This window comes from Astatotilapia calliptera, chromosome 20, assembly GCF_900246225.1.
Source record: "Astatotilapia calliptera chromosome 20, fAstCal1.2, whole genome shotgun sequence".
Classification (NCBI taxonomy): Eukaryota; Metazoa; Chordata; class Actinopteri; order Cichliformes; family Cichlidae; genus Astatotilapia; species Astatotilapia calliptera.
In genome coordinates, this window is record NC_039321.1 from 27936109 (window position 1) to 27959706 (window position 23598).

General features: G+C 40.9%; 2 protein-coding genes across 9 annotated transcripts; one reads left to right on the forward strand and one right to left on the reverse strand.

The window, feature by feature from the left end:
• Positions 1 to 2345: 2345 nt before the first annotated feature.
• LOC113013851 (DEF6 guanine nucleotide exchange factor) lies at positions 2346 to 13618 on the reverse strand. Of its 6 annotated transcripts, none has more exons than XM_026155054.1 (12): positions 13463 to 13618; positions 11759 to 11999; positions 9962 to 10102; positions 9662 to 9847; positions 8612 to 8839; positions 8373 to 8519; positions 5561 to 5669; positions 5171 to 5469; positions 4919 to 5085; positions 4412 to 4610; positions 3488 to 3578; positions 2346 to 3149 (listed from the first exon to the last, which is right to left on the reverse strand). In XM_026155054.1, exons 2-12 carry the CDS (start codon positions 11852 to 11854, stop codon positions 2959 to 2961), a joined length of 1854 nt encoding a protein of 617 aa, XP_026010839.1. In that variant the 5' UTR covers positions 11855 to 11999; positions 13463 to 13618; the 3' UTR covers positions 2346 to 2958. The 6 variants fall into 6 exon arrangements, with proteins under 6 accessions (XP_026010839.1, XP_026010838.1, XP_026010836.1 ...); XM_026155053.1 differs by having other exon boundaries at positions 11759 to 12002; XM_026155051.1 differs by having other exon boundaries at positions 11759 to 12068.
• Positions 13619 to 13765: 147 nt separating this feature from the next.
• troap (trophinin associated protein) lies at positions 13766 to 23330 on the forward strand. Of its 3 annotated transcripts, none has more exons than XM_026155127.1 (14): positions 13766 to 13822; positions 14259 to 14357; positions 14675 to 14912; positions 15005 to 15437; positions 15622 to 15740; positions 15861 to 15912; positions 16220 to 16365; positions 16472 to 16526; positions 16631 to 16719; positions 16815 to 16886; positions 19711 to 19806; positions 19907 to 20210; positions 20535 to 20737; positions 23119 to 23330. In XM_026155127.1, the coding sequence occupies exons 2-14, from the start codon at positions 14296 to 14298 to the stop codon at positions 23179 to 23181; spliced, it is 1932 nt and encodes a 643-aa protein (XP_026010912.1). In that variant the 5' UTR covers positions 13766 to 13822; positions 14259 to 14295; the 3' UTR covers positions 23182 to 23330. The 3 variants fall into 3 exon arrangements, with proteins under 3 accessions (XP_026010912.1, XP_026010911.1, XP_026010913.1); XM_026155126.1 differs by having other exon boundaries at positions 13775 to 13968; XM_026155128.1 differs by lacking the exon at positions 13766 to 13822 and adding an exon at positions 13995 to 14042.
• Positions 23331 to 23598: the final 268 nt, after the last annotated feature.

A 23598-nucleotide genomic window follows, 5' to 3' on the forward strand; every position in this document is an offset into this window, starting at 1 on the left:
CCCCCGCTGCACACATACACACAGAGCGCACAACCGACTGGATGTAACTACTGCAAACAGAAGAGTCAAGGTCTCGGTTGAGTTGTTTTTGACATGGACATATATTCAGCTTTGACTGACATTGACCGCATCTGCCTTAATGGAGACACACAAAGAGCACGTGGCTGAAATCCGTATGGGAAAATGTGCGATTTATAACTGTAGAGACTGAACTGGGCTGCACGCTTTTGAATCTGAATGAAATGGCTATTGTTACTCTCCACTACCAATCAAAGAGCCTTTGAGGAAATAAACATGCCTTACAACTAGTTTATACATATATAATCAACTTTACGCGAAACCGTAAGTGACCATGTATCGAAGAAGAGGTTTTATTTTTCGTTGGTTTATATTTCTAAATTAATTTCTGTTCAAATAAACATTAAGGCAACATCTAATATTAAGAACGACATAATATAGAAGGAGGGAGGGTAGCAGCTTATTTCTCCTCTCAGCTGACACTGCTTAAAAATGTAACACTCATAAGAAAAATAGGTCGTCTCATCAGCTGTCTCGGAAGCTTGTTTCTGCCACAGATTTATTTTATTCATTATTTATTTATTTATTTTATTTTATTTTTGTCAGTTTGGGGGGTTATGAATTCAAAATGTCGAGTTTGGGGTTACTATCTGAAAAAAATGAGTGAGAAATCACAAAATATGTAAGGAATAACTCCAAATTTTGCCCCAAAAAGCAAAAACAGAAAACAAAGCAGTCTTTTATGCAGAAACAAGCTTCCATTTAGCACTGTATGCCAAATGAGAGACACAGCTTAGATTTTGCTCTGCTGCACCAGAAACTGCAGTGAAGAGAGATTTTATATAGATGATATCTCTAAATTAACTGTTGTTTAAATAAACAACTATCAGGCAAATCTAATATTAGGGAAATATTAGAGTGATTATTCAAAAATTGAAAAAAAAAAAACCCCATAAAATAGTCATCAATTGCTCTCACTGTGCAACCTTTTGGCAACATTTTACTTTAACTTCCTACATTTTTAAACCATTATCGGTACTTTCTACTTGTTACTTTTGGTTTAAGGCATTTGAAGAGAGTTATTATTTTGTCAGCGTGGGCCTTTAAACATCAAACCGAGTCTAAACAGTAACACATGAAAGGCAGTCCTGTTCGTGTAATAATCACCAGGGTATGTGGCACAAAAAGAGAGGAAACAAGCAAAACTGTGTGCCAAAGTCGGAGGTTAAACTGGGCTGGTATTTTTAGTTATTTATTTATTTTTTGGCACAACACGACTGAGGCTGTCCATAAGTTGCGGTTGTGGTACTTCCGGCCCTGCAAAAAAGGAGCGAACATAAAACGAGTAATTTTTTTTTTAAGTGGCAGGTAATTTCAAATGCAATTTTTCTATCCGATTAACAAACAACAGCAAACACACAAGCTCAGTGGTGTTTGATAAACTGGAAGATTAAACAGTGTACTGTCAGTAGAGGATGGAAATCAGCCAGGACAACTCATGAAACATCAGCTAAATTCAGGTGTGTAAATCCACAAGGCGCAGTAAACCTCAGAGCAGCTGCAGCAGCACAGGTAAGCAGATCACAGCCTCATTTTTTCTCTGCTTGTGTTCTTCTTAACTGATTCAAGCCGAGCCTTTATTAGAAATAAAATTTTAACAGAAATCAAGCTGGTTTTCCTATCTACTAATATTATTTAATTATTACATTAATATAGCACAGGGTTCAGTAAGATTTGCACAAAAGTAGGTGGAAGAAATGTTCTTCAAAGAGCTGCTTTTTACTCTCTTACTTTGAGAATATTTCAGAGCCAATACTTTTCCACTTTTACTTGAGTAAAGAAGTGGAAACAGTACTTCAGCTTTTACTGGAGTATGTTTCAAAACTACTATCTGTGCTTCTACTTGTTGCCACCTCTGCTTAAAACTGTGCATTAGTACACTGGCACATACAGCAGTTGGCATGCAGTTTGCATTACCTGTCAGGGGATGTCTCTGTTTGCTCATGTGAGCCAGCTGAAGGTTTTGTCCCCGGAAGGCGTCAGATTAGTCGGAGATGACACATTTAAGGCCTCAGAAGTGAAGCAGACTCCAACTCAAACCGAAGCGGATGTGCAGTGTGCAACTTCAGCAGTGTCTGCGACTCTTACTTCCACACCGTGTGGTCTTTTGCATTTCTGTCACGTCTGCGTCACTACAACTCGTTTTGCAAACTCTTATTTAGCTTTTCCACTGTGTGAAGCACCAGGTTAAGATTTGAAACAAAAAGTTGCCTTAAAGTTTCTTTGAATTGCACAATGCACTAAGTTTAACACAGTAAAGATGCAGGTACGGCTTCAAACTTCACTCTCTTTATTTACAGTAATGTTAAATGACATTAAAAACAGGAAGGTCATGACAGTTTTTTTTTTCTTTCACGCCTCTTCTTTCTCTTTCCTGTTTATCAGGAGTGAAATTGTGGTAAACTTTAATACTGAACCAAGTTTCTAGATCAAAAAAACCTAAGCCACCTCCCACAACCTCGAAAATTGTACCAATAGAAATGAAACATTGGTATCCGTCTAAGTTACAGAGCTGCACAAAAATGAGCTTCCTGTGTGCATGTAGGCTTTTCTCTTTGAACACCAGAGCTAACCTTGTACTTTCAGGATCTTTCTTACCGCTCATTTTCTTTCCGCTGAGGTATCAGTTATGTTCACGTCAGGCCTCACACAGGCGGCAGAAAAGGATTATTTGAGAAGGGGAGATATTGGAAAACGCACTCTCGTTAAAATGTTTTTAAACTGTTGCTGTCTGTGATACGAGGTCAGTAATATTTCAGCATTTAGTAGACGTGGTAGTACGGTAAATTCAGCTATATCCCCGCCGCTTTCATATTGTTCACAAACATGACAACCATCTCTTGCCCTTCCTGTGACGAGGCAGTCTCTATGACTCATCATTTAGGGGATATCCATGTCGCCATTAGATGCATGAGAGTGACGTTTGTCTAAATCACATCCAGCTCTGCTGTCAACATTTTCTTTGCTCTCCTCCCGATCCCCCGATCCCGAACTCCTGAGACGCAGCCCGGGGTCTCGCTGCGTTGGGATCTGGAAGCTCGTGAAGGAGCTTCCCAGCGATGGTCTCTTCTCTGAAAATGAAAGCAACAAAACGGACAATTGAAATCAGACTTAGGCTGAAACAAAAACCAAAAATAAAAACAGAATTCACAGTTAAAATAAAGTATAGTATCAAATTTAAGGAAGTATATTTGCAGAAGTTCAAAATGAAATATATGAACCACCTATTTTGACCTAAACTTCACAGCCCCTGAGCTAAGCAAATGGTCACATCAGTCCTGGCTGCAACACAACAGGGCTAGAAGTGGTTAACACTTCTCTGCTGGTATAATGCAGCAAGAAACATTTGAAAATCTGGTCTTGAAACGGTGCATGTCTGTCATGTCTCTGAGCAGGCAAGGACACATACCGCCAGGTCCGATCGGCCGCATCAGTCTGTTCATCTGGACATTCCAGTGTTTGACGTTGGTGCTCGCCTGCCGAAGTTTCCTCTGGGCGGCCTGCCGGAGAAGAAGAGCTTAGCGGCTACTGATAAACAAGTGAACTGACAAACGCTTCCCAAAAACCTCGATCTGTTGAAAAGTATCCAGAAGAGCCACTAAGACATGAACTCGCTTCCTTTTTGCTCTTTGTCTGTGACCTGATAAATAAACAAAGTGCTGCTGGTATTTTAACCACTAAAACTGGTCAATTTATTAAAAAGTTAAACTTTGCATCTCAATAAGGTTAAGGTTCACTACTGCCACTCTCAAGGCCAGATTTTGTCAAATAAAATCAAATATAATGAAAGTAATAAAAAGACAGAGTAGCCACCACTCAACAAGAGAAAAAAAATGGTGTCCTGTTTGAATCCTGTTCATAACTCATGTGCTTTTGAGGGACTGATCACGATGGCAGTCTGTTTAGTCTCATTAAAGTCTCTGCCATCTGGCATCCTGTCTTATCATTATGAATTTCAAAGTTATACTTGCAGCACTTCCTGGTTATCTAACTTTATCTGATGACTAGGGACTGTGATGGGTGGGTGGTTGTTTTTTTTGTAGCTCGTGAGATGCTTTCGTGTGTTGTTTTAAGCGCCTATTTTGAACTTAACTTCTGTTTATTGGTTTGGTGTCAGATTGTCAGTGACTCTTGCGACAGGACAGCCTCTCGCTGATCTCATCAACACATTCTGTGGTGATTTATTTAAAAACGACAAGCAGCAGAAGCTCACTTATTTTTTTCCATGTTCAGGGGGTCTGCAGTGGTATTAGGGGTCTGAGGCCTGAGGGGTATTAGCTTCGATAACATGCTGTAACTGAGTCACACGGTCAGTGTCAGGGTTTCTACCTACCACAACGTCCTGGTCAACTCTGTGCCGGTTGGCTCGAACCTCCTCCAGCTGTCTCTGCGCCTCCTCCAGGGCCCGGGATTTGGCCTCCATTTCCTGCTTCAGCTCCTGCTTCTCCCTCTGTGTCTTCGCAATGTACTCCTCCTGTTCCTCCTGCAGGTTCATCAGAGCCTTCATTTTATCCTCCTCCTCAGCCAACAACCTGAGCATGATGTAGAATGCAAAGAAGTTAGACTTTGAATAGATCATTTGTGATAAATGCAGGGGGCTCATCAGCGAGGTACTTTGGACCTGGGATGGGATAAATCGAGAGTGCAATGACAATGGTCTAGGTGGCTGCAGCGTTAAACAACTTCCTCTTTGCAGCTCAACTTCCTCAGGAACATAACGCAATGTGAACTAATTCAGCAACAGAGTTTATTAAATGCTGCTTGTACACAACACAACCTCCACCACCCTGCGCTAAGCTTTTTGCACTGCACACCTGGCTAGCTGCTTAAACAACTTTACCCTGCTTGAGCATAGCGGAAGGCCTCCTCATCAAGCCTGGCTTTAATCTCTTGCTGCAGCGCCTCCTCCAAACGTTTCTGCATCTCCTCCAACTCCAGGATCCTCTTCCTCTGCCTCTCTGCTTCCTCCTCTTTCAAAGCCATCTCTGCCTGCATACTGACTCGGGCCTTGTAACACACAGAAAGAAGCAAGTTAAAGTCGATCTGCATCTTTATGCTTTTAAAATCTTTCATTCTTTGTTTCCATGCTCACCTCCTCAGCCTCACGGAGCTGAATCTCCAGGGCACGCTGAAGCTGTTCGTGTTGCTGGCGCCTCCTCTGCTCATCCTGCTCCAGGAGGGCCTGAGCCTGCTTCTGCGCCTCCTTCAGGAGCTCCAGCTCCGCCAGCTTGCGCTCCCGTTCCTCCTGCAAGGCCCGCAGCCTCTGCAGCTCCTCCTCCTTGGCCTGTCGCCTTTTTTCCCGAAGCTCACGCTGTTCACGTCGCTTAAGCTTCAGATCTTTGTGGAGGGATTTCTTCCCCTCCACATGCAGCCTGATTGCCGTTTGAATAGCTGCAAAGAAGACACTGATGTTTAACATCTAAATAAATAATTAAAGCTTTTAAAAATTGATGTGAATTGATGAATGAGAGTCTCTTTTAACCTGTAGTCCACTCCTGTCGCTGTTTGGTGTCTGACGCACTCATTTCATACGTCTTGGAGAGGGTTTTAAGACAAAACATGCATCTCTTCCCATCTCGGTCTGGCAGCACCTGTTCAAAAAAGGGACACCCAGTTTATCTCTTAATACTGAGTAGTTAACTGTGAATGGTTTTGCAGTTTTTGAGTCTATTTTGTAAAAATAAAGGAGAAAAACATCAATTACAGGAAAAGGACATTTTTCTAACAACTCTGAAAGCTCAAAAAACATCTGCTTCCTACAATATAACACAATTTCAGCAGCTTCCTTTGAAGTATCACATGCTGGGTGAAGTGATGAACTTGTGACTCAATTAGTTATTCATGCAAGAATTTATATTGCCAGGATTTTTGCAATATTGTGGTCTACACTTATTCCAAGTCACCATTGTAATGATCATAATCTGAGCTGTACTTTAAATGTCTTTTATGAACACAATGAGTCATCAGTCACGTTCCAGGCTGGAAACAATATGCAAAACTTTTTGCTCGAGATTTTTCTTAAAAGAATCCTCTTGCAATAAGATGTTCCAGTTAAAGGTGTGACCCATGCTTCGATCACAGTAAATTCCTTAGGGATTTATAAGAAGCATAAAGAGAAGCAAGAAAATGTTACAACAGCTTTGCTAGAGGCCTCAGTATTTAATCAGTCCACAATAAAATACAAGGCAGGGATATTAAGAGTGTTGCTAGTTCCCTGGGGCCTGGCGTGCTGCGGTGATCACAACAAGAGAACAAACCTGAGTATTCAAAGAGGTAAGAAGAGCAGCTAACAGCAAAGCACCTGCACAACTCTCATTGCCTTAGTTAATGTGTCCAATGCAGCATTTACACAAAACCGAAGTAGTGTTAACCCTCTGAGGTCTACATCATCTACACAGGTGATAACCTTAACCGTACCATAACCTTAAATATTAGAGAAGGCCAAAATGGAAATCAATATTTTAAGATAATGACCCTGTATCAGGTAGGCCATCAAGTTTTTGCCAAATCAAGCATGTGGTTCATCAAGAAGAAGAAAGAAATAGTTAAAGGACTCTATAAAGAAACAAGTGCTAAAACAAATCAAGTCATCGTAATGAGACTTTGTCATGATTACGTTTTGGCTTCATTCATGCTTAATAAAGTTTTTCATGCTTTATTGTATTATTCTGTGAAATAAACCCTCATTAGTCCTCATATGAGGAAATACCTTTTGTTTACAGCTGATTCTTACTGTGTACTCATCAAGTCCAACTAATCTCAAAAACCATCGTAAAGACGAGCTCATGTTTCTTGAGGACCACCTGTGTATTCTGTAATAAACCTGGGGTGACGCTGTGTGGACTGCCGAGACAAACGTGAACTTTCATGCAATGCGGGGGGGAAAGGGCACTGCACACCCACGATGAAACCTCCTCCTAATTGCAAAGCACGGTAGGTGGAGTATCGCTCATCATAGTCATAGTTTGGGGCTGTTCGGCATGCGTACTTCGCCATGATTAACGCCACAATGACTTGCACGCGTGGAAGTCCAGACACCGAATGCGACCAGTCAACAAATGGTCTGTGGCATGAGCTGAAGAGGGCTGATCAATCAAGACATCCCAGAAATGTTGCAATATTTCACGAACAGCCACAGGAAGCATGTGATGGATGTTGTGACTGCTAAGGAGGGGATCTACAAGTTACTACACTCGGGAATTCACTTACTGCTCTGCGATTAATTACTCAGAGCTGATACAAGAATAGATCTCATTGCGCTTTTAGTCATCTTTGACTGTAACTGGGATGAATTTCAGACCACATTTTATGAGCAATAAATGCAGAGAACCTAATAACAGTTTCCAATTTCCTTCTTGCAAGTGTATTACGCAGTATGATAACTGAGGCTGTGTCCACACGAAAAGTGACCAAGACACCTTAAATAGCAACCGCTGCACTCTTACTTCTGCTTCACTTTCAGCTAGGAGTGAGGCTAGCACACTAATCACCTCAGTTCCCTTGAGCTCTGCGAGATTTGTGAGGAAATCTTGTTTTTAATATGACCCATGGCAAGCTTCAGTTTTCAGTCTTACCTTGTTTCATTATGACACCCAAAATATGAAGCAGTGCCAACACAAGTCAAAGCACTGGAGTAGAAAGATTTTGGATTTTGCAGTTATTTACTTCCTTTTATGAAAGGTAGTTTAGTCATTTGAGAGAGGCTCGGTGTCACCTTTGCTCATCCCGCATCTTAAAAGAAAATCATGAGCCACCAAGTAAAAGTGGGATTATTCAGCAACATTTCACGTTTAAATTTCTTCTCTTTATAGCATGTTTATTAATGTCGACATGACTTGTGCTGATTTAACTGTGAGGGCGGTCTCATTTTCTCTCAGACTCCAAAAAAAATTCTTTGCTCTTGTAAACGTGAAGCAATAATTTTGACTTAAAAGAAACTGAATTATATAAAATTAAAGGTATAAACTGAATGTATGAATTACATTTAATCTGACCAGATTCCAGGGTCTTGCTGGATTTTGTACTTGCTCCCCTTTTTTTGTCTTGTTTAACCTTTGGAGGGACAGGATTTCAAATTTTGTAGTAAGTTACAAGTTAAATCAAAGATGAGGGGCGTGATAAAAAATAAAACTACAAAAAAACCTTAGTGTAGCACCTTGGGGAAGTCCCCGCCCTACACTGAGAACCACTGCCTGAATGTCATTTAAACGCCTGCTTTAGTATTTCTGCTGTGGAGATTTTGTTATTAAGAGTTTCTCTAGCTGTCACAGATGATTATCTCTCCAGCTGTTTACCTCCACGCAGCAGTTCTCATCCAGGGCTATATTGCCTTGGCAGTCCTTGCGGTCCTCTCCAGTGTAGTAGGACAGGTTGCTCGGCTTTAAGGTGAACCACCGTTCCTTCCAGTTTCTCCTCAGCTGGCCTTTTTTCCATAGATAGCCCTGAACGCAGCCAAACCGACACACAGATCACTGAAATAAATCTCACCGGGGAGGAACAAAAACAGCATTCTGGAGGCACATCAGTTTCCTACCTCTTTGAGGACGTCACCAACTATTTCCCTGTACACTTCCTCTATAGCCATGCTGATGATGCTCGCATCAATTCCTCTGGTTACCTTCCCGGAGTTCATCATCTCTAGAAACGTCCAAACAGTAATTCCACTCTGCTGCACTGAGTCTTGAGAGAAGAAGTCCTCTAACTCGACACAGTTGAACTCAATACTCATAGCCATACATATTTTCTTGAGGAGGTACTCCACCTGCATGGAAAGAGACAGGATTAATAACTCAGCTGGACTGTCCCTGCATGCTGTGCTGCACTCAAGCAAGCTATATATTACACCAATCACCTTTGTGTGCAGTTTTAAGGAGTATTTAAAACTGAATTTACCATTTTTAGTGACCATCACCTGCTTATTAAGGACTAATTCACAGTAATGCTTTAATATTACTTTGTTACTACACTTTTATTTGTAGTTTGAATCCTTCTGCTTAAAACACAACTGCAAAAATTGTATCTAATAGTGTAGCTGAAAGCAGCTTTTGCTATTTCCCAATAAGGCTTTCTCTAGTAACAGTATAACCTCACAGTAGCCCTGGCTACACCACAGAGTGCTTTGCACAGTGGCTGATGTGTGAAACACGCTCCAAAATACAACTGGATAATGCTTTCTTAAACCGAGGGCGACAGAAACGACCCTGCCCTTGAAAAATTGGGGCTTTCTCTTGGCAGCGGCTGTGAAGAATACACGACAGGAAACCAAAATGAGACTTTGCAAGTGAGAAACAAGCCCACACTGCTGCGTGACATGAGCACCATGTTCCATGGTGGCAAGAAACAAACTTTCAGCTGGTGTACTCGGTGTTTGTAAAAGATCCAACAGCATTTTTAGGTCAGAGATTACTGAGTGCAATCTCAGACTCAACAACAGAGCGCGGAAATGTTGAGTAGCTTAGGGTCTAAGTTTGGAAACGGGTTTCTTTTGCCACACACACTTGTGATTTTTTTTCTCTTTCGGTTACATTTTCAATACGATAAACAATGCATCGTACTAATGATAAGAGTTAAGAGTTAAACCCACCTCGTCGGGAACCATAACCAAAGGGTACTTGTCCTCAGAGAGAAAATTAAAAAGGCACCAGAGACGAAAAGCATCTTTGTCTGGTAAAATGGTGCTGCTGCTTCGGTCTGGCTGGTAGTTTTTCTTCGCAGTAAGAGTCCAGCAGAGCTCGTCTACGTTTTCCTTAATAAAAGAACCTTCCACAACCTACAAAGACACAAGACCAGGGGTTTAAAAAAAGCTGTCTGAATTATGAAACACATGAGGCTCGCAATATGCTGAAATAAACTGAGCACACTTGTTTGGGTTTTTTTTAATCACCTTATCCAGGATGTATTTATTGAGGTAAGGCATATAACCCTGACTGGAAACTGGGCCATCATCGTCATCCCTGAAGTGCTCCTCCAAAGCCACGGGGTCATGTGGAATACACAAGACTGTGCACAGGTTGTGAGACAATACCTGAAGGATCACAATATGAGGATGTTTAAAAAAGAAAAACACTGAAGCAGAAAGTCATTTCAGTTCTCGTTGTCCAACACAGGACTGTGCAAACTGTTTTATTTGTTGTCCTGTGAGGCTGCTAACCGCATCCGCCTACAAATTAATAATTAAGTGTCTAAAAAAAGAGATTACACGTCATGAGTTAGGAAGGATGAAACTTTCTGTAGAATATAAAAGGTAAGTGACATGATGTATAAATATATTTATATAGCTGGCTGCTCAATCAGAGAATGAAGGCCAGGGAAGTGTTTGAGGAACTGAACTTTTAAATTTCTGCTGCATCGTTTTTTCTATTTTAAAAAATGTGTTTGCTCAAACATGGAAAAAAAGAGTCACCAGAGTCAGCAAAAAGCTTTAATTTTCTAGGAAAGCTGCCTGGAAAACCGTTCAGACGCACTAGTTTAAGAGTGGAACGACATCAGTAAAGCAATATGACCGTTTTAAAGTTTAAAAAGATGAAAATCGAGCTCAGGAAAACATCTCCAAGTTCTATTAGAAACTTCAAGTGTTACACTTTACTCTTTGTGAGCAGTGGCATCACTGACAGCATGTGAAAAACAGTTAGATTAAAAAACGCTTTTCCTTCTTGTTCTGTTTCTTCAGCTGAAACCATGCAACATCTTGAGGTATCGTGCATTTTATCAGACAGCTAGGTTCTCTGTGTGTTGAGCCATAACCACATCCTGTCGCCAGTCTCCAACGCTACAACATCTGTCAGTTTTGAGGCCAAAGCATGCAAAGTGTTTGCCTGCGAGTGCCTCTGAGCAGCGCGGCGCCTCAGAGAAGGCTGAAGGCACGAGGGGGGATAAGCCCAGTCATGAGGCTGACTCGCTGAGAGCCAGGAGCGCCGGGCGGCACATTCGCAGGAGCGTGGAGGTGGCTGGAAATGGAGTCTGAGCCACAGCGAGACCGAGTGACATAACAATGAGATCAACGCAACATACAGTAGCCTCGTTTAGGCTCTGTGGAAAGAGACAACGGTCACCAACATGTGTCCACTTTATCCCTGCTCTCCCTGTGACAATGTCCTTTTTGACATGTTCGGCCTCATGTTGTGAACCTACTCTATTCAACAGGCTGCTCTCTGGCCCGGTGCTGTGCCAGAGGGTCCCTTTGCACTACAAGCTGGTACATGGAGGCCCAATGTGAGCACAGCTTGGAGATGAGGGCTCCCATTCATGTACAGACTGAGAGCAAACTGTTACTCTCGTGCTCGCGCCGGACAGAGGTGCATATTGTGCCCTCTTTCAGCAGCTGAAAGCATTTTATTCAAAATAGGGGGAACAAATTTGTTCCTTGTTGGGCAGTACACGGCTGAAAAAAACGGAGTTTTACACAGGAAATGTTAATGATGATGATGTTTTCTGATAAGTAGTATCAGACGTTGCACACCATTATTTCCTGACACATAAACACATAGTAAAAGTAGTAAACCTTGAGATTTAATTTGCTTTGTTGCTGAAATTGCTTTCACCTCCTTCACAACCAACCCGCATGATGTAAAATGCAACGAGGTAGGAAACGAGGGTAAACGGTAAGAGATGAGTAAGTTCTCGGGCAGGAAAAAAAAAGTTTCTCTAGTTCCATCTTCCAGGTAGACGATCCCTCACTCACCTTCAGCTGAGACTTGGACACTTTCCCGCTCTTCTCCAGATCCAGGGCTGTGAAACCATACCAGATGGATTTAAGCAGCTCAGACCGCAAGTCCATGTCTGCTGCAGCGTTATTTTCTGGTTTCCTCCTCTACGTCTCTTCTTCTTCCCTCTACTGTTGACACGGGTGACAGGCATACACCCACGCTGTGCTGCTGCTTTCAGGCAGGCATGGGGCTTTACTGTTCTGCTGGCAGCGGCACCTGCTGGATTACAGTGGTCAGTGATGAAGAGGGAGGGTCTCGCTGTTTACCGCAGCGTCAGATCTTGCCCTGCAGTGGCAGAAGCGTTTTAATCCTTAGAAAATTTTAAAAGAAAAAACTCCATTATGCATTGCCTAGAAATCTACAAGTGTCTTGCTAGGTTTAGTTATGCGCCTGTGCAAAAAGTGTTGTTATTACAGTTTTATATTTTTAATGTTCTAAAGTTATATCACTGATTTACTGAAAATCTCCATCCCCTTCCTGTGCACCTTGGACAGAAAGTAATTTGCCATTCATTATAAAGGTTTATTATTTAAGTTAGTAATTAGATGGGCTCCTGGCAGTGCTGCTTTTACTTTCATTTCTCTGTGAAGTAATCTTTCAGTTTGTTTTCAAGGTCCTCCTTATTTGGGTGATACCTGCACTGATGTGTGAACATAAATAAGGCATAAAGAGCCAATTAAGTGACAGTGAATGATAATTGGCCTTGCATGTGTATAGCACCTTTCTGTACAGTTGAGCACTCAAAATACCTTTTACTACAAGTCTCATTCACCCAATCACACACCTTGTTACAGTACTTGTATCAATGTCCAAAGGCTTTCTAACATTCACAGCACGCTCACACTGGGATTACACTGGTGGAAACTCGGGGTACCTTCCCCCAAGTGTACTTTGCCACATGGATTGATCCACTGACCTTCCAACTGGTAGAGGACCCACTTTGTTACCTGAGGCCACAGAGCATCTGCAAAACAAGCCCAAATCATCACCCCTCCACTGGTGATGTTACCCGCTGTTCTAGAAATCTTCTGGTTTGTTCAGATATGATTTTGCAATCAAAGCTGTGCTCCCATGTTCTTTTGAGAGGGAAGAGGCCTGGCACCCCTACCAAACAAGCCATACTTGTTCAGTCTTTTTCTAATCGTACTGTGACGAACTTTAATCTTTAACATGCTGACTTAGGCCTGCAGAGTCTGAAATGCAGCTCTTAGGGTTTTTTTTGCAGTTTCTCTAACCTTAGGGTGAATTTTCAGGGATGATTAAAAGATTTTTTGGGCAGCACAAATTGTTTCTCTAAGATCACTGCATTAGCTTTATGTTAAGTTAGCTTGTCTCATCGCTACTTTAGCAGCTGTCTGTTAAATGTAGACTTCTTGTTAGCTAAGTTTACCGTATATTGTTTATATTTGCATATAAAATACTAACAAATGCAGAATGGCTTGGTAGCTTGACTTTACCTTAGTGCTGTCCAATGAATTTAAGAACCTCTGACATCAATATTCAAATATGTAAATTAAAAACAACAACAAAACAAAACCATTACGTCAGTAACTGACGTGATCCCATTGATTTAAACAATGTTTATATTAAAATATCTGAAAATAAAATAAAAATAACAAAAAATCTAAAATTCTTCTAATATTCCTCATGATTTGTCAAATAAATCAAACTCCACTTACTTTAGCTCTGGAAGTCTATATCCTTGAAATGGCTCCGCTTTATGTAGATTGTATTATTATTATTATTATTATTATTATTATTATTATTATTATTATTATTATTATTATTATTATAGGTTTCTCTGAATGTCTGTACTTTGCACATAGGGGGAAGCCGCGGCGACACGCTGTCACGTGGTAAAACAACTTTCGCGTCGTTACCATGGAGTTGTTTATGAAACTCCATTTCTCATTGGTCGAAGACGTTATCCTGACTAAAGCGCACGCGGCCATTGGCTGATACGGATTCTTATTTCGACCAATGGCAAAGCGCGCTTTTTACAAACTCATATGAGTCCAGGAAGTTGACAGCCCACTGTGGTGAGAATAGACGGGGCTAGTGGTTTTTAAATCTGCACAAAACACCCGATAAACCAAAACATTTGGAGCTGTTCCGGTCTGAAATACTTTACTGGATGATCGGAAGGAAGAAACGGATACTCTGTTGAATTATAAGAACACAGAAGGTCCGTATGTAGCCAGGCTTGTGATCGGGGTAAAGCTAGCTTCTCTGGGGTAATTTTCACAAGTCAGCACGATGGTTTGTACTGTGTTACTAACAGGCATGCGCTTTTACGATTAGACAGATTGTTTGAGAACTTTAAATTAGCTCATGTTAACGTTTTAAAGTCTTGTGTTTCTTTTTTGTTGTTGTTTTCATTGCATGCTTGGTGTCTTTTGCCCATCTCCATACTACCCTTGTTAGAAGCCTGTTTGGTATTTTGGTTGCTCAGCTTTAATTTCTTTCTGTCTTTAGTTGCTTCAGTTGCTCCTCACAGCTTTATCTCCTCATCATGGACTCTTCTCCAATCCTTCGTCAACAGAGTCAGAATAAAATCCGCAGTGACTTTATGAGGTGAGACTGATGATTTGAGCCGCAGTTACTGATATAGAATTTCAGAGCTGGGACTTATTTGGTCTGTCTACAGAAGCGTGTTTATTTGTTTGTCTCATAGTAAAATATACCTTTCTAGATCTCAGGTATCAAATCAGTACTGGTATTAAAAATGTCAGGCAGCTTGTTCCTCTCCTGTATCTGCCTCCCATCTTGTCTGGTTTTCTTTGTCCTTGAATCAGTTTCCCCCCCTTTTTTCCCCTTTGCATGCTGCCTCTGGTGATTTCCCAGCCTCGAGCTGGGTTGTGTGACAAAGCTGACCGTTTTTCTTTTTTCAGAATGAAGAATGAACAAAACAAAAAGGTAGCAGACCCAAAGCCTTCCAAACCCATGTCAGGATCTCACCTTTCCAACAAAGATATTGAGAACAAAGATCCAGGAAGCTCAGCCACTGGTAAAAAGGCACCTCTGCAAGCAGGTATAAGCAGGCTTCCGGTGCTTGCAAAGTCCCTCCATCTTCAGACTCCCTCAGACTTCAGTCAGTCCCACTGCAGGTGGGAGGAGAAACCTCTGGCTGTAAGCATCTCCTTTTGATCCTGTAGATTTCCATATTTTTATTTACTCGGGTTAGTCTGATGTGTTTAATAAGCATTTTCCTTTTTCTGCAGCGAAAAGCGCCGAAGAAAAAGCCACTCACTCGGCCTGTACCTTTTAATCTGTCACAGCCCAAAAGCACAAGAACGGCTGCTGAAAACCAACCTCTGGCTGTCCCAAAGCTTTGGACTCATGCAAACACAAAACCGTCTAAACATCCAACCGCTTTAAAGGGCAACAAGGACTCAACCAAAGCTGCAGGGAAGCCTCTCGGAAAGACAACAGAAGATGCTTCCCACCTATCGGGACCAACTGGGCCTTCCAGCACATTTCAGACTTCATCTTTGTCCACCGCTATGTCATCCCGTCCTGATAGTGCTGCTACTTCTGCACAGTCTGCTCCCAGTGCAGAGGTCTATTTGAATAGCATGAACCTGCTCAGTCTAAAAGACCATTCAAAAACAGCACATGCTAGTCGGACCACGCAGTGCAATTCTTCAAAAGGTGGTAAGCTTGTTTATTTATCGCATCTAAGGCACAAACTTCCACCTATATTTTGTGGATAATCACTTAAAGCTTGCAGGCCGTATTTCCCTCACTCCTTTAAATCCATGGAAATCCATTTATTTTGTTTAGTGAAAATGAAGATATTAAGAGAGTTTCTCTTGGGCTTTTTTCTTTTGCATTATAGAAAAGGGGGAGAACTTCCAGCCTGACCATGCGGCTTTGCTTAGCATCCTCCGGAACGAAGGAGTGGGCGTCACAGGTCCGGCGCCTACGACTCCACAGTCCAAACCGTACAACTATTTGGTGAGTTGGATTCACAGCGGTGCATTCTTTATCATGCTTTTTTTTGTTTGCTTGTTTTTAATGCCTATAGTTGCAGCAGGTAAACATTTTTTTAAAGGTGTCCAATGATCATGTGTGCAGCCCCAGCGAGTGTCCATCATGACGAGCCGACAGAAAGCTGGAGCCCCTGCAGGTCAGTGTAAGATGGAGAACACAACATGTGCTTGGCACATACATGTGAACATTGTAAAAGACTTATTTTATAGTAGATGGCCGAGCAGTCCCTTTGAAATACTATATAAATATATCTCACTATACGTGTGTGTTCTCTCGTCCTGTGTAAAATCCCCAATAAAAATGCCACAATTATGAGTCTCATTAACTGGAAGCCAATTTTATTCAAACTAAACATCAGGCAGTGTTAGTTGGGTGTTCATAATGTTCAGTATTACACTCATGTCATATTATTTAAATGATTGTTGTCTGTACTTTTCTCACAGGATCAGTGAAGTCTGTGCAGTTCTCTCCAGACCCCGCTGCGCTGCAAAGCATCCTCCAGAACGAGGGAGTGAAAGCCGGAGGGCCCGTGGGCACAACACCCCGAAGTTCAGTCTGTCCACCAAGCAGGGCGACTTCAATCTACACAGTAAATTTGTGTTCACTTCTGTACTTCCTCATACTTGTTACATTGTTGTTATTGCTTTTTTTTGCTTTTTAAGTGCTGCCTTTGAAATAATTTCTTCTGTCTTCAGGCTCAGAGAGTGCCGGTTAGAAAAAATCGTCCAGAAGCGACTGCTGTGCCAGCAAGTAAGACGCAGCATTGCTCCACTCGTTATCTTTATAAAACCCAAAGCACTCTTATCTCGTTGTCCTTTTAATCTGATGTGACGTGGCTTTTTTCTCCTGAGCAGCAGCATCAGCAGCACTCAAAGAGACGGCGCTGAACAAATGGACCCCACAGAGAGTCCGCAACACCAGACATCAGCCCCTGTCTGCTATGGTCAGTATGTATTTATTGTATGTTGGCACTCTGTCCAGGTAGTCTGTTGTGTTGTGCACAATCACCGCGTTAACTCATAATGCTTCTGTTTGCAGAAATGGCATCAGTCGCCATACGGCACTCCTGGATTCAAGAGTTGCAAAACCAACCTTCAGCCCCAACAGGAGGTGAGATGGGAAACCCTGACTTAACCTATTATTTTATACCACTCGTGTGTGTGTGTGTGTGTGTGTGTGTGTGTGTGTGTGTGTGTGTGTGTGTGTGTGTGTGTGTGTGTGTGTGTGTGTGTGTGTGTGTGTGTGTGTGTGTGTGTGTGTGTGTGTGTGTGTGTGGCAGTGCCAAAAGATGTTCTTAAGTACGTAAATATTGTTTAACTAGTCACCATAAAAGGGAATCAGGAACTAATCTAAGTGAACACATAAAAAGTTTTAACCAAAAAAGCTTTTTGGTTTTAAAATATTAAGCTACAATGTCAGTATCCCAACTTTGGGAGTGATGAGCGGTGGGGAAGGAGCGAGACATCCTTCATTGCGAACAGGCCTCACTAAGCATCTCTTTATACCTTCTAGTATAACTCTGTTGAACAAATCCAGGTAGGGATGGGTATTGATAAGATTTTCACGATTCCGATTCCATTTTTGATTCTGTTTAACGATTCAATTCTTTATTGATTCTTTTTAAAAAAGGAGAACACTAAGGTCGAATAGCTTAGAACTTTGTTTTATATCTTCTCTTTGAACAAGATAGAAATTTAGGAGTAACATGGCCTCACAAACCCAGCAGTGACATCTTAAGAGATACACAGCATACGGCTCTTCCAAGGGGTGTCACAGGGTCCCCAGGAAAAAAATTGTAAATGTAAAATAAATATTCTTCTGTAGCAATAACAAAGTTTTAACTAGAAAAAAACTGTCTAAAATTTATGCTTAAATGAAGAAAATTTGACTTATTACAAGGAAAGAGACTGAATTGTTTCTTTCTTGATTGAGTTAAATATAAGAATTAAATCTCAACTCTGAGAACAATAATTAGAAAAAAGTGCTGAGAATAAGACACCATCAAACATACATTTTGCTCTTATTTCACATTTTAATATTTTTAATGATAACATTATTAGGTTTTTAATGTCCCTTACTGCAGAATAAAGATTTCTTATGAAAGTTTTGTTTTGTTTTGGTTTTATCTGTAGCTTCATTCTAAGAAAATGACCAGCTTCAAGTGTCCTCAGTGTAGGACACATACAGGATGCCATGCTGAAATGTAAAGCACTTACAATAGAAGCCACTAGAAACAAATTATTCCAGCCTAATAGATGACATTTATGGCACTTGTTTTCTGTGCTGACTGATATGCTGCTCAGTGCTTTGCTGCCTGCTTTTAAATCAGATGTCACTCTGAACATAAACACAAGCTACGTGTGATGTCTCTGATGTGTATCTGTTTCTACTCGTGCTGATGCTACCGTGACTAAAGCTAGCCAAGCAGCAGTAAATATGTGAAGCAAGGCAGAAGGATTTACTCATCAAATAAACAGGATCATAAGAATATAAGACCACGAGCACCACAAATGTAACAGAAATATGTTGACATAAAATGGCATGTTATTTGAAATCTACATGAAACAATGACACAACTACTTTTTTTAAATTTTTCTAATTTATTTATTTATTTTTTTACCAATTGTCCAAATTAGTCTGTGATTGGCCTTAGTGTGACAGAAATCATATTTATGTACAACTAAATATGCCTCAGCAAACATGTTTTAAATGGATGATTCCTCACTTGATGACGAATGATCCTTTTCCATATTTGCTGAGTCTTAAATTTGATGTCAGTGAACTTATCAGTGGTTGGTGTTTTTTAAAAAAAAAAAAAAAAAAAAAAAAAAAGCCCCCAAATCCCCTATGAGCAAGCACTTGGCGACAGTGGAGAGGAAAAACTCCCTCTTAATGGGGAGAAACCTCTGACAGAACCGGGCTCAGGAAGGAGTGGCCTTCTGTCTCGACCGAGAGGGGTTCAAATGTTCACTGACAATTTAGTTGTATATAAATATGATTTTTAGGACTTGATGTTGAGACCAATTAGGTGAAATTGGGGACGCGCACAGTTCCGCTTCTTCTTGTTCTTCTTCTTACTTGGCGGAGTCTCTGGCAGGCTCTTAACTTCAGCCTCGAGTTCAGCCACCTTGACATTGAGCATTTTCTGTTTGTCTTGTAGACTTTGCAAAGATTCTGTACAGAGAATGCAGCTGACTCTTCTTTTTCTGTCTTCTGTTGTTCTGTGGTGTCTTTTTCTTTCTGAGGCTCCTGCAGAGACATTGCAGTGGATGGCAGTGAGTCCTCTTTTTCCATCTTCTCCTGTTCTCCAGTCTCGTTTTCTTTCAGAGGCTCACGTTTGTGCATTTCATTTGCAGCAGTGGAATTTTGTTCTTTGTGCTGCTGTGGGATTTTAAGTGAGGAAGCTTTGGGCTCTTTCAATCTACCTTCAAATCATGAAGGGCCTTGTTGGGGCAGAGCTGGGATTTCAGGTCACTGATTTCCAGGTTGAGTGTCTCCTGCTCCTGCCTATGTTTAACGGCCTGCTCTTCAAGCTGATTTTGAGCTGCTAGGAGCTGTTTCTGGAGCATCTCAATCTGCTCTTGCTGAATCCTACATTTGAGCTCAAATTCAGCCTCCTTAGAGGACTTCAGTCCTACAGAGTCAATGTGTGAAGCCTCTGTGGTTGGAGTGGCAGACTCCACACACTGCTCTGTGGTAGGGTGGCTGATTTGGTCCTGCAGGGTAACCATGTTGTAAGTTGTAAGAGTAATTTCTAACAGTTTGTTTTTTAACATGGAATAATGACAGATGCGCTATAGATTTAAAGATAATAATAATAATAATAATAATTTTAAAAATTATTACTTTAAAAAAATCCTGTAACTACAATATATTTTGGGGACAAATGCACATTTTATTTTGTGTCAGTTACAGTTCCTTTAACCTTTCGCAGGAGGTGGTCCAGAGACTGTTTGATGAAGAAGAAGAAGAGCAGAGCGCAAATGTGACAGAAAAAGATTGCGAGCAGCGACCAGTTCAAGCCTCAGCTGTGAGAATTTGAAGCGACCGATCCACATTAAATTAAGTTCTTCTGATTAATGTAGTAGCTTAACAATCAGTGTATTTTTGTTTTCTATTCATGTCTCCAGAGTATATCTCACTGTGACAAAGAGGAGGAGAAGAGCAGGAGCAACGATGATGATGATGAGGAGAAGTTAGTGGGAGAACAGATGTTCTTGCAGGCCCAGCACAGAGAGTCTGTTATCTTTTTCTCGACTGGCAAAAAGTTGTTCAGAGTGCCGCGTTTAGAGAAGCTGGGGGACTCCGCTCTGCAGGACCAGCGCGCTCCAGTTTCACCAGAAGAGAGAAAGGGGCTGCCAGTGCACGGCGAGGTGCTGGCTGTGCCAGAACCGAGCTGTAAGATCACCCCTGCTGTTCAGCGCCCGCACAGAGGTAACTCTGATCGATCACACTCCCCTTAACCTCTTAAAAGCTGACTCGGAGTAACCATTGAAGCTGTTTTCTGAACCGAGTGGTTTCGTGGTGTGAAAACCACAAGTGTCGTCTTTATGGGGGAAAGGGTTAACAATGTTGTGTGCCTGTTGTGACATTTATTAAAGTGTAGACTAAAAGTGAGTGCCAGGAGAAAAAGAACCACAATATTTGATTTGATTTTAAAAGTGACAAAAATTGACACAATTTTCCTGCTATTAAATAATTAGATTCTTTAATTAATTTTTACGAAGGCTGCAGATTATTTTTTTTTTCCTGTCGCAGATCTCGTTGGTCAGAAGACTTGCTCTGTGAGTTCTGCAGTGTTGATGTTGCGCAAGCGTTTTCCTCCCCTGGAGGAGCTGCGTTTGGACGAGGAGGTGGCCACCTACACATCAGCGTCTGTCGGGGCTCCCCCTGGGTTTGCTCCCCTTCGACCTTCCTGTGGAAATCCTCTGGCCTCCATTTTGCACTTCGAAGAGTCCACTGTAAGTGTAGCTCTGACAATCTGCAGTGTAACAAACTTTATATCACTGCTTTATGGTTTCTTTTCTTTTTTTTTTTATTGAATTGAAAATACCAGCATGCTGTCGCTCTGCCTGAGTGGGTTCTCTCCAGGTTCTCTGGCTTTCTCCCACAGTCCAAAGACTTGTGTGTTAGGTTAAGTGGCAACTTTAAACTGGCCGTAGGTGTGATAGTGAGTGTGTGTGTTTCTCTATCCATGTCAGCTCTGTGATGGACTGGTCACCTGTCCAGGGTGGACCTCATGTTTTGCTCTATGACAGCTGGACTAGAGCAAAAGTGCAACCCTGAACTGGATCAAGGTTGAGTGGATGGATGGAAGTATTCAGTTCAGAGTGTGCTTCTAGAGAAAATGATAGTTGGCAGAACAACACAGGTTCAGATTTTTGATTAATTGTGACTTTTATTCAAATTATTCCATTTTGAAAAGCCAAGAAAAGGGAAACCATGATGGTACAAACATAAAAGAAATAGACCCTGCACAACACAGGTGATGTTGCAGCAGGGATCTGAAGGTGTCATAGGGGATCATCTTATTGTTAGGGTTGTCTGCAGGCTCTTTACCTCACTATCTCAGTATATATTTCAGCTTAACAGTCAGTTTAATAGACCGACAGCGCGCATGTTTTGGAAATGTGGTGGCACAGAAAAGCTCAAATGAAGACCATCTGGAACATGAATAAAAGTTTTAAAGCAATGTTAATGATCAGTTATAGAAATATATAATATTTGGCGGTTTGATTATTGGGTGTGATAATTATGCACAAATCAGTTGGAGATTTCACCCTCGGTGTACAAATAACTGTTGCAGCAGTGTATGAAGCTCAAGATATCTTAAACGAAGATCAATCCATCTTTATTTCACACTCAGTGGTCCAGGAAAAAACAAAGGTACATTAAACACGTCATTATTTTCTCACAAACAGACAGCTGTACCAGTGCGTCCATATTAAAGATGGTATCATTATTACCATTAGTTTCCACATGAAGAGTGGCGTAAGAAGATGTTTGCTTGTGCATTTGTATCATTTTCCCGTAAACATCTTCATCATCTGTCGTTTGATCTGTAATGACGTGTCTAAGATATGCGAGCTAATTACAGACACTAAAATCAGGTAATCTGATGAGCATGTGTCCTCTGTGGTTTTACACATCATTATAAAACCCCAATTCCCAAAAAATTGGCACGCTGTATAAAATGTAAATAACAACAAAATGCACTGGTTTCCAAGCACAGGCGATGTCAAACATTTAAATTGAGATAATGTCTCTTTTTAAGAAAAATCTTTGCTCATTTTGAATTTGAAGGCAGCAAAACGTCCTAAAAGTTGTGACGAGGCAACAAAAGGCTGGAAAAGTTAGTGGTGTTTAAAAGAAACAGACGTTTAGGTTAATGTGCAACAGGTCAATGACTTGATTGGGTTTAAAAATAGCATCTCAGAGAGGCAGAAGTTCAAACTGCATCGACAAATTGTGGAACAAATTCAGAAAAATGTTCATTAGCATAAAATGATGAAGACTTTGAATATCTCATCATGTACAGAACTTAATATCATTAAAGGATTCAATGAACCCAGAGAAATCGAGGCTGAAAATCTGTTATTGGATGCCTGCGATCTTCGAACCCTCGGTGCTGTCAAATTTAATAATAAGCTAATATGTTCCTTAAAATGTTGAGTTTTCTTGAGAAATGGAGAGCACCTACTTTGTTGTTCCCTCATAGAAACTTGTGTAGAAACAAATACGAGTCCAATTTATAAGCTTCAGAAGAAAGCTATAAGAATTATAAATGGATTAAGGTTATTATTCACCAATTACACATTACTATTTATTTATTAAACTACATTAATTCACACTTTCTCACCCTGCACACGTGATGTACAAAATGATCTACCTCCAAACTGTATTCACGGGTTGTTTAAACCATATTTGAAAAAAATACAGTTCAGGACGATTTATAGGTGTACGTCTGCAGTACGGACACAGCAATAAATAAATATTAAACTGTCGACATTTGCTTTATTTTTATCTTGTTTGGTTTTGCTTTAAAGGTGTATAAAGTATGCTGTGTAAATGGAATAAGGTGTAATTTTCTATAGCACGAATTGAACCTTTTAGTCAGTTTGTGCTACTAATTTCAGTTCTATTTGTCTGTTGTTGTTTTTTCCTTCTGTAGCTGATGTAAGATTTAAAGCACTTAACACTGACCACAATAAGACTGTGTGATCCGAGTGCTGCACAGAACACTCGGACATCAGGACAGCAGCTTAAATATTCTCTGTGGTCGGATGTGTTTGATGTGCACAACACAGTCAGAATAAATATTTGTCTTGATTTTGTTTTTCAGAGATTTGTCCCAATTGGCTCCGATCTCTCGTCTGGTCCGCCTTCTCCGCTGCAGGACAGTTGACTTGCACCACAGCTGCAGTGTTTGCTTTCACTGTGAAACGCCGCTGACTTCACTTTACAAATATTTGTCGAACACTGACGCCGCCAGGTCAATGGCTGCTCCAAAAAGAAAAAGGGTATATCTAAATTATACTGTTTTTCTTTCATAACTACAGACACTTGTATGTTTTTAATAAAGTAGATTAAAAGTTATCTTTTTGGGACCTAGGTCCAATGTATGTGTTGAAAAAAATATTTTTTTAAAAGGTCAATGAAGAGATCAGTGCTGTTGGCTGTAGTGTACATGTGGATCAATGGTTAGGATCTCTGTGATGTACAGTGTTTATAATAAATAGTTGTTACTGTCTGGCCATGTGTGGTTTGTTTGTTTGTTTTAAGCACATACACAATTTAAGATTTGTTGATTTGGGAAGTAATT